General features: G+C 47.8%; 1 protein-coding gene and 1 non-coding gene across 2 annotated transcripts; one reads left to right on the forward strand and one right to left on the reverse strand.

Moving 5' to 3' along the window:
* Nucleotides 1-2102: 2102 nt before the first annotated feature.
* On the reverse strand, nt 2103-2184 carry TRNAS-GCU (transfer RNA serine (anticodon GCU)). Its single transcript has one exon. It is a non-coding gene; the product is annotated as a tRNA-Ser (tRNA).
* A 323-nt stretch (nt 2185-2507) lies between these two features.
* Nucleotides 2508-6595, forward strand: B4GAT1 (beta-1,4-glucuronyltransferase 1). Its single transcript, XM_069738490.1, has 2 exons — nt 2508-3850; nt 5809-6595. The coding sequence occupies exons 1-2, from the start codon at nt 2777-2779 to the stop codon at nt 5998-6000; spliced, it is 1266 nt and encodes a 421-aa protein (XP_069594591.1). The 5' UTR covers nt 2508-2776; the 3' UTR covers nt 6001-6595.
* Nucleotides 6596-9726: the final 3131 nt, after the last annotated feature.

The raw sequence follows: 9726 nt of genomic DNA on the forward strand, positions 1-9726 counted from the left end.
ATTATTTATCTAAATAATATAAAAATACTGTGTGGGAATCCCTCTATTCTTGATAAACAGCCTTGCTGAGAGTTGCAGCCCCCAGCTGTCAGTTTTGCCTGGCCGGTTATCAAAAATAGGTGGGAACCCATGCCTTTTTATGTACTTATATAGCAGGCGGTGGCTGATGATGAATACTCCCATCAGCTGGCGCCTGCTCTCACTGTTATTAGCGTCATGTGTAGCCTGATGTGTAGCAGCTGCCTGCTCTTACTGTTACCTCTTGAATATAACTCTCATCATTCTGGTACTGCTGCGGCACACATATGCCACAAGTATTACATACATGGACACAGATATTCCAGGACTGAAGATATCAGGACGTGTGAAACTGACATCACACTGTAGATAAAAAGTCAGAAAACTATTTCTCTTTGTTCAAAGTTCTGATTTTTTTTTTTTCTTCACTAAAATTGAAAGATAAACTATACACGTTTGGCATCGCTGTGAATTGTCCAAAAACAAAGCTGACATCAACCCCAACTACCATTACCCTGGTGTAAACGCACCAGAGCAATTGGGAAGAGACACAGCAAAATGCCAGAATTGGTGCATCTATTCGCCACTTCTGGGGCGGCTGCGGGCTTGTATTTTTAGGCTAGGGAAGGGCACATTGACCATGGACCTTCCCAGCCTGATAATAACAACTGTCTGCTTTACCTTTGCTGGTTATCAAAATAGGGGGTTTAAATAAGGCTAAACACGTTTTAGACAGAAGAAAAAGTAGAATGAGTCAGTTTACCCGGCTAATGCATGGCTTCCTAAGGTCCAGGACTCGCACGGATGAAGGCTGAGCAGTCGGTGTAGGAACAGCAAAAAGGCAGGATGGATCCAGCGAGAAAACGACGACCTTGTAGTAAAATATAGCTTTTAATGAGCCATGTAAAATAAGAACACAGGACTGTGCTAGCACATGACAGCAGAATGCACAATGGTGCAGCAAAGAGACCTTGAAAGGCACCAAAGGGTGCAAGTGTATCATGTAGAGGGCTTGTGACATTCTATATGTGCAGGATCTGTATGTTCTATCTAATATCTTTCTGTCATCGATCTATAGAGATTTGTACGTAGAATTCGCATGGTGCACGAATGGTCTGTGTGACATCTGGTTTTTCTCTCGCACACATGGACTTGCATTGGCGAGTCCCGTCTGATATACGCGGCCTCATTGAATAACATTAGTGCGAGTGCAATGCAATTTCTGCTCCCCGTGTATACGCAGATGGAAGTGAACCCTTCGCCCCATTATTTTCTGGTTATTCGGCGCCATGTTCGCCGGTGCGGATCTAGGCTTTGGGGGACACTGTCCCCACCCGTCTTCGAGAGCTCATGGCCCAACTATATTATGTGTGGAATAAAATAAGCTGCACGTTCTAATGTGGTTGGACCTATGTACCGGACTACTGCATGTAATTCAGGGCCCACGGACGGGATGTGGACGGGCAGTGACGGCTCGATACGGCTGTAGAACAAAATTGTGCAATGTCAGTGAATAGACTAGCATTGCAAAATACAGGTTAGGCTACTTTCACACTAGCGTCGGAATTCGGCCCGTCGCATTGCATTTCTCCGGCGCATCCGCTGCCCCATTGTAAGGTGCGGGGAGGTGGGGGCGGAGTTCCGGCGGCGCATGCGCAGTCAGAAAAAGCGGTCCGTCTGGAGCAAAAAACGTTACATTTAACGTTTTTTTGCTCCCGGCGGTCCGCCACAACACGGCGCAACCGTCACACGACGGTTGCGACGTGTGTCAATACGTCGCAATGCGTCGGTAATGTTACGCTATGGGGCAAAAACGCATCCTGCAAACAACTATGCAGGATGCGTTTTTTCCCCTAAACGACGCATTGCGACGTATTGAAAAAAACGCCAGTGTGAAAGTAGCCTTAGTGGTATTGCACAAAAGCAACGAATATATTAAAGTTTGGGGGGGGGGGGGGGGTTTACAACCTTACACAGAGAGTCACCGTGCATCTCCAGTCCTATGAGTGGAATAAGCGCCGGTGATATCGTCATTAATAGTTTTTATCCATAAGAATAAAATAATAAAAAAACATAAAAGAATCCGACGAGGATGGGATTCGAACCCACGCGTGCAGAGCACAATGGATTAGCAGTCCATCGCCTTAACCACTCGGCCACCTCGTCTGATGAGTTCAGCAGGGCTTCTCCTTCTATCACATGCTTGGTGTGCAGTGACGCAGTCGCCATTAGGCTGCGGTATAATCCGCTGCTTCTTGCTCGTCTCTTCTAGCGTTTCCTAAGCGCCATCCGGCAGTAGGTACTGTAGTCTCTGAGCGCCTGCACCATTTATCTTGCGCTTCCGCTGCAGCAGAGGGCGCTGTGAATTTAACGATATCATGCACAGATGATTGTTCTCTTCCTGCTTGAGGCATGATGGGTAAGGGATGCGGGCGGCGTAGTGGGCGGGGCATCCTGTGTAGGCACGCACGTTACGTCGGCACGTCACCGTGTAGTTCGCAGATCAGATGCGAGTGACTGCGGCTGGAGGCGTCACGGTGAGGTGTGATGAGAGGCGGCTGCAGGGAGAAGTGTGAGTGCGGCCGCTCCTGAGTAGTGGTGGGCGCAGGGGGCACTGGCACTGAGGACCCCGAGTGTTGGGTGCAGGGCTCAGAGCAGTGTGATGGGTGCACCTTACCAGCTGTCAGGCTTCTACCAGGGCAGGGGTTGATTTTACACCATAAGTGGGAATTGGGCCCCCCTCAAAAAGAAAAGGGCGATGCCAACTGCGGTGCGCTGCTCCTTTTTCCGCGTGGTCCTCGTCGCCCTCCTCCTTGTCGCTCTCCTCCAGCTTCTCTACCTCTCGCTTCTCTCTAACCTCCATGGACAGCAGCAGCAGCGCTCTGCCCATCCAGTGCTGGCGGGCACCCCCCGGGCAGAGCCAAGATGGCAGCGGGAGCAGAAGGACCACCTGAAGTCCGTGCTGGCGTCCGGTGGCATCCTAGATGCCGGCGGACAATACCGCATTTACCGCCATCTCTTGGCCCGTGACGCGGGGCAGTCTAAGGATGTGGCGTTGGCATCTCATGCCAGCCTGAGTAACCTGTGGCATCTGCAGGAGCTGGTGCAGCGGTGGGATGGTAGGATCTCGTTAGCGCTGTTTGCATCTAGCGGAGCCCAGGCGAAACTAGCCGCGGTGCTGACCTATACCCTCGCCCAGCTGTGCCCGTCAGTGAGGCAGAGGGTATCCGTCCATCTGGTGTGCCAGTCCGGAGATACAGCCGTCTTCCCAGAACAAGATGACGCAGCCGAGTTTGCCCATCTTCAAACGTGTCAGGCCGTCTTCGCCAAGGTGGCAAATCTGGGCACAAATATAATAAACTACGCAGGGAACACGTCTTACCCCAACAATCTGCTCCGAAACGTCGCCAGGGGCGGAACTGGGAGCGCAGCCTTTGTACTGGTGCTCGATATTGATATGGTGCCCAGTCAGGGGCTGAGATCAGGCTTTTTAGACCTGGCTGATAAGGGGGTTGATCCACACCTGGTATTTGTGGTGCCTGCCTTTGAAATTAGACATACTAGGCGGCTGCCTGGCACCAAGGAGGAATTGCTGCGACTGTACCAGGTGGGAGAAGTGCGAGCGTTTTATGAGGAGTTATGCCCGCGATGCCAAGCACCTACTAACTATTCAGTGTGGCTAAACCTACCGGAGAAGGACCCTTCTAGGAGACTGGCAGTCGCCTACGTGGTGGAGTGGAGAGATCCGTGGGAACCGTTCTATATCGGGAGTAAGGACGTGCCAGCCTACGACGAGAGGTTCAAGCAGTACGGGTTCAACAGGATCAGTCAGGTAATGTTCAGATATATTTTATAACACTGTAGCTTCTGTTTGGAGGCAAGTTAAATGGAGTGTCCACTACTGTGATGTGCTTAGGGTAGGTCACCAATATCCGTTTAATGGGGTCTGGCAGCTGATTACATCCAGCAGCTGCCAGAGGTGAAGCGTGTACAGAGTGGAGCAAAACAGTGCTGTACACTGTAGTGGCTGCTGCCAGGTACTGCAGGTCAGCCCCTATTCACCTGAATGCGATCTGAGCTGCAGTACCCAGACTGACAACTATACAGTGAACGGAGCTGTGCTGTTTCGCTAAGTACACTGTTTACATACAGCCATCACCGGAGAAAATAACAGCGTATCGTGAGGGTGTTGCCTTTCTGACATTTATGATCTCCCGGTAGTGTTGGACCTCCCGGTAGTGTTGGACCTCCCGGTAGTGTTGGACCTCCCTCGTAGTGTTGGACCTCCCTCGTAGTGTTGGACCTCCCTCGTAGTGTTGGACCTTCCCCGTAGTGTTGGACCTTCCCGGTAGTGTTAGACCTTCCCGGTAGTGTTGGACCTTCCCGGTAGTGTTGGACCTTCCCCGTAGTGTTGGACCTTCCCCGTAGTGTTGGACCTTCCCCGTAGTGTTGGACCTTCCCCGTAGTGTTGGACCTTCCCCGTAGTGTTGGACCTTCCCCGTAGTGTTGGACCTTCCCGGTAGTGTTGGACCTTCCCGGTAGTGTTGGACCTTCCCGGTAGTGTTGGACCTTCCCGGTAGTGTTGGACCTTCCCGGTAGTGTTGGACCTTCCCGGTAGTGGTGGACTTCCCGGTAGTGGTGGACTTCCCGGTAGTGGTGGACTTCCCCAATCTAGAATGTTGGAGCACATAGTAGATTAGGTGAAGGAGTATGAAGATGATGTCATACATGCCAGGTGCCACCTGTGTTATACAGCCAGCACCTGCTTCTAATAACCGTGCCCAGAGGTGACATTGACTCCTGTCATTTATCCATTTTGATGCTGCTGTCATTTCCTCACATCAACATTGAATTAGTTGTGATTGGCCTGTGCTGTTGGGAGGACGGGCGATGGGTTAACATCAGCCAGGGGTCTACTGAAGGCTCCGTATGACATTATCTTTGTAGTCCCATGAAGCCCACCCTGTTCTATATACTGCAGTATATAATACACCACATGGTCATGTTCTCTAGGGAGACTTTATAAAAAAATAAAAAAAAGTTAGTTGACAAATATAAAAGTTTAAATCACTCCCAGTTTCTCCAAATTAAAAATAAAGAATTTAAAAAAAATAAACATTTTAGTTGTCCAATCTGTGAAATGAGTAAATTCCTTCACTGTATAGAAAATTGAAAATGTCTAAATTGTTTTATTTTTTTTCTCATCATTTAAAAAATGGACTAAAAATCGATCACTATCGTCTGCAGCAAAAAAAAAAAATGGAAGTATGGCATCACTGTAACCATACTGACCCAGAGTATCACATTGCTGGATACATTTGCCCGCAGAACAAACGCTGTAAAAACAAAATCCATAAAATAATGGCAGAATTGCAAATATATATATATATATATATATATATATATATATATATATATATATATATATATATATATATATATATATATATATTTTTTTTTACTATTTTCCCACAACTTGGATTTTTTCCCCCACATTTTTCAGTACATGATATGATGTTGTTCAAAACTGCATGTTTTCCTGTAAATAAATAAATAAACATCATGCCTGTGATAGAGATGTAATATTTATGTCTCTTGTCGGGGAAAAATTAAAAAATGGCCGTGGTTGGAAGGGGTTAAATATAGGGGGAAAAAAAATTCTATGGATGAAGTTTGTCACATACCTAGAGAGTTTATAGATTGTGGCACCAGTAGAGGCGCAGATGTGTGTCCCTGTAGAGCCGCCCTGTTGTCGTGCGATCTGACAGTATCTTTGTATTTTCCCTGCAGGCTTGTGAGCTGAATATGGCCGGCTTCTCCTTTGCAGTCCTGGACTCTGCATTTTTGCTTCATAAAGGCCATAAGCTCCCGGGGGACTTCCACAGTCAGAAAGAGGAGGAGAACAAAAGAAACCGCTTACTATACAGGGGCTTCAAGGAGGAGCTGAAGATGAAGTACCCCCATTCCAGCAGACGCTGTTAATAGTATTGATGACCTGAACTGTGTGATGGGGAGTGGGAGATGTAGGTCATGGACACTGTATTTTTTAGAATTGCAGGATGGGTCTAGATCTAGTGAATCTAACGACCCCCCCCTCCAATGTGATGTACCTTTTTATTTATTGATGTGTGCGACTACTCAAAATATGAGACTGCATCTATCGTATCGGTCAGATCAAATTCCTCTATTATTCCTAACATATGGTAATTTCTTAGAATGGATCTAACTCATTCCTGTTCTGTGTATCAAAAGGTTTTGTTTTTTTTAAAGTTTTCTGTATAAGACCGGTTTCATACAACTCAAATATTAACTAAACTGAACACTCCGGTAGAGCCCGCCGGCACTCTTTCCTTGCCATGGGCACGGGAGGCGTGCCGGCGCTCTGTCCTTGCCTTGGGTGCGGGAGGCCCGCCGGCGCTCTGTCCTTGCCTTGGGCGCGGGAGGCCCGCCGGCGCTCTGTCCTTGCCTTGGGCGCGGGAGGCCCGCCAGCGCTCTGTCCTTGCCTTGGGCGCGGGAGGGCATCCGGCATTCTGTCCTTGCCTTGGGCGCGAGAGGGCATCCGGCGCTCTGTCCTTGCCTTGGGTGCGGGAAGGCAGCCGGCGCTCTGTCCTTGCCTTGGGTGCGGGAAGGCAGCCGGCGCTCTGTCCTTGCCTTGGGCGCGGGAGGGCAGCCGGCGCTCTGTCCTTTCCTTGGGTGCGGGAGGGCAGCCGGCGCTCTGTCCTTGCCTTGGGTGCGGGAGGGCAGCCGGCGCTCTGTCCTTGCCTTGGGTGCGGGAAGGCAGCCGGCGCTCTGTCCTTGCCTTGGGCGCGGGAGGGCAGCCGGTGCTCTGTCCTTGCCTTGGGTGCGGGAAGGCAGCCGGTGCTCTGTCCTTGCCTTGGGTGCGGGAAGGCAGCCGGTGCTCTGTCCTTGCCTTGGGCGCGGGAGGGCAGCCGGCGCTCTGTCCTTGCCTTGGGCGCGGGAGGGCAGCCGACGCTCTGTCCTTGCCTTGGGTGCGGGAAGGCAGCCGGTGCTCTGTCCTTGCCTTGGGCGCGGAAGGGCAGCCGGCGCTCTGTCCTTGCCTTGGGCGCGGGAGGGCAGCCGGCGCTCTGTCCTTGCCTTGGGCGCGGGAGGGCAGCCGGCGCTCTGTCCCTGCCATGGGAAGCAAGCCTAGCCTGATAAATGACTAACAACCCTCTCCTGAATGCACACAGAGAACTCAATAGTGAAGGAAGGAGAACGGCCTCACACAACACATAAGGTGGGAATAAACTTTTTTAATTATTATGTAAAGGGTCTCTGTCCGTACATGATGACTGTTCAAACTAAGTCCCACTCCTCGGTGCTTCACGGTGCAGCCAGTCCTTTATATACTCCTCCCCACCTGCTTGATTTCTCTCAGTCTCCACCTCCTCTCCTTTGATTGACAGGTTTCATAGCGCCCGATAAGAAGGAAGGTGTTTTTATAAATGATTATCCCCTATAGATTGTAAGCTTGCGAGCAGGGCCCTCACTCCTCTTGGTATCTATTTTGAACTGTGATTTCTGTTATGCTGTAATGTCTATTGTCTGTACAAGTCCCCTCTATAATTTGTAAAGCGCTGCGGAATATGTTGGCGCTATATAAATAAAATTATTATTATTTATTAGCAGGGTGGATAAAAATCAATGTTTTTTTTTTTTTAAATAAAAAAAATCGGATTTTTTTTTATTTAAATCGGATTTTTTTCAATAAACTGCTTTTTGAGGAAAATATTTTACCATCCAAAGGTTCTTCCATCATGAGATAAAGCTGAGTTGTTTAACTCAGTAGCATAAAGGCTGTATATGTGTAACATTCACAATGCCATGCTCTTCCAGAGGTTTCTGTAGGATTAGTGGGCAGTTTCTCTCCTATATTATCACAGACGCTCGCTTTACTTACGCAGTTCTCAAAACTGAATTTGACTCCTCAGAGGTCCCAGCCTCTTCTTCACGGCAAAAATGTTACAACATGAACAGAGTTGAGAAAAAGACCTTAATCCTATTGTTCTACAAACCTATGAATACAGAATCAACCCCTTCAGTGCCAAGTCCACGAAGTTAGACAATTTGTTTCTGATTGTTTGGAGTGGAATAGATCTGCACAACACAAGAAGAATGTGAATCTAAGTGTGAGGAGGAGGAAGGGCAAGCGGACAAGAAAATGAAAGTGAAACTTTGAGCACAATACTGCAGCATAGCCACAGACAGACAAGTCTGGATCTGTTTGTGTGTACGATCTGAGGTTTATTACATTCTTTCCTTATAATGGCAGCAGGCCGTAAAAGAGACCCAGTTTGGGAATCATCTTCATCACCGCACTTCTCATGATGTTGCCTCATTCGTGCCACCAGGCCTTGCATCTCTTTGTTGCATCGTTTGCATTTTGCACGCATGCCTGCCTTGCCGATAGGCAGACTCCAAACAATCAGAAACATATTGTCTAACTTCTTGGACTTGGCACTGAAGGAGTTGATTCTGTATTCATAGGTTTGTAGAACAATAGGATTAAGGTCTTTTTCTCAACTCTGTTCATGTTGTAACATTTTTGCCGTGAAGAAGAGGCTGGGACCTCTGCGGAGTCAAATTCAGTTAGGTAGAAACTTTGATTTAAATCACTGATTTAAATCAAGCCTTACTGACTAGTGATTTAAATCGTGATTTAAATCATGATTTAAATCAAATCCACCCTGTTTATTAGCCCCTCTATGAATCACCAGTTGCTTGTGCTTGTTTTGAACAGTCATTCTGTGCTGACAGTCCCTTTAATATAAGTAGTGCCCTTTGCTCTTTTCTGTATTGTACACTCGCCTGAATCCTCTCATTACCTCCTTTACCGCAGCTGAACGTCTATTGTCCTTCTGTATTTTTATTCTTTCTTTTTTTTTCCCCCTGTCATTTCTCCACTTTGTTGATCTACTTGCAGTACTTGGAGCTATAATAAAAACAACTCAGCCTAGTGTGTGGATTTTTTTTTTTTTTGCTTCATTTATTTTTTTTAAATAATCACCTTCTCGTTTGTAAAATTTGATCCAGTTGGGTTTGCAGCTTATTGACGACCCCAGCACGTTACACAATTGTATGGAAGGGATCGCTGCTGTCTTCTGCTAATAGATGGTTTTGTTTTTTATCTAAAAGGCCATTTACACGTGTTCCTGCCCCAGGTATCCTCTGAGGTGTACACAACCATACACTACGGCTGCTACTGTACACTTACAGTTTTCTCTCGATTTTATTTTTCTTGTCTGATTCTCATGGATAATTTGTGAATTTCCTCCCCCCACAATTCTTGAATTTCTTGTAGGGAACAATTTTTTTGTAACAATAGTACACAGAAATGCTTATTCAACAGGCAGAGCTCACATGGAGGCCTCTTATTACCGCGCCAGCGCCAGTCTTGTCCCCCTAATGTGCAGTGCCTGCATGGGGGGCATTCACAGCATTTCTTCTCTGCGGATATAGTGGTGGCATTTACACCCGCGTGTTCAGTAATGAAAAGCATTCTGTGTGCTGTGTGTGCACTCTGGATCATATATATTTATTACTAGTGATGAGTGGACGTGATGGGATAAGGTGTTATCTGAGCATGCTCTGGTGCTAACCGAGTGTCTTCTGTGTGCTTGAATATGTTTGAATCCCCGCGGCTGCATGTCTCGTGGCTGTTTGACAGCTGCAACACATGCATAGATTTGCTCTTTGTTAGACAGCCGC

The sequence above is a fragment of the Ranitomeya imitator genome, chromosome 9 (genome assembly GCF_032444005.1).
Source record: "Ranitomeya imitator isolate aRanImi1 chromosome 9, aRanImi1.pri, whole genome shotgun sequence".
NCBI lineage: Eukaryota > Metazoa > Chordata > Amphibia > Anura > Dendrobatidae > Ranitomeya > Ranitomeya imitator.

Excerpts from the sequence above, each read along its gene's own strand:
- B4GAT1 (XM_069738490.1), top strand. The coding sequence starts at position 2,777 with ATGCCAACTGCGGTGCGCTGCTCCTTTTTCCGCGTGGTCCTCGTCGCC. Across the intron at positions 3,851-5,808 it reads GGTTCAACAGGATCAGTCAG|GCTTGTGAGCTGAATATGGC; the intron begins GTAATGTTCAGA and ends TTTTCCCTGCAG.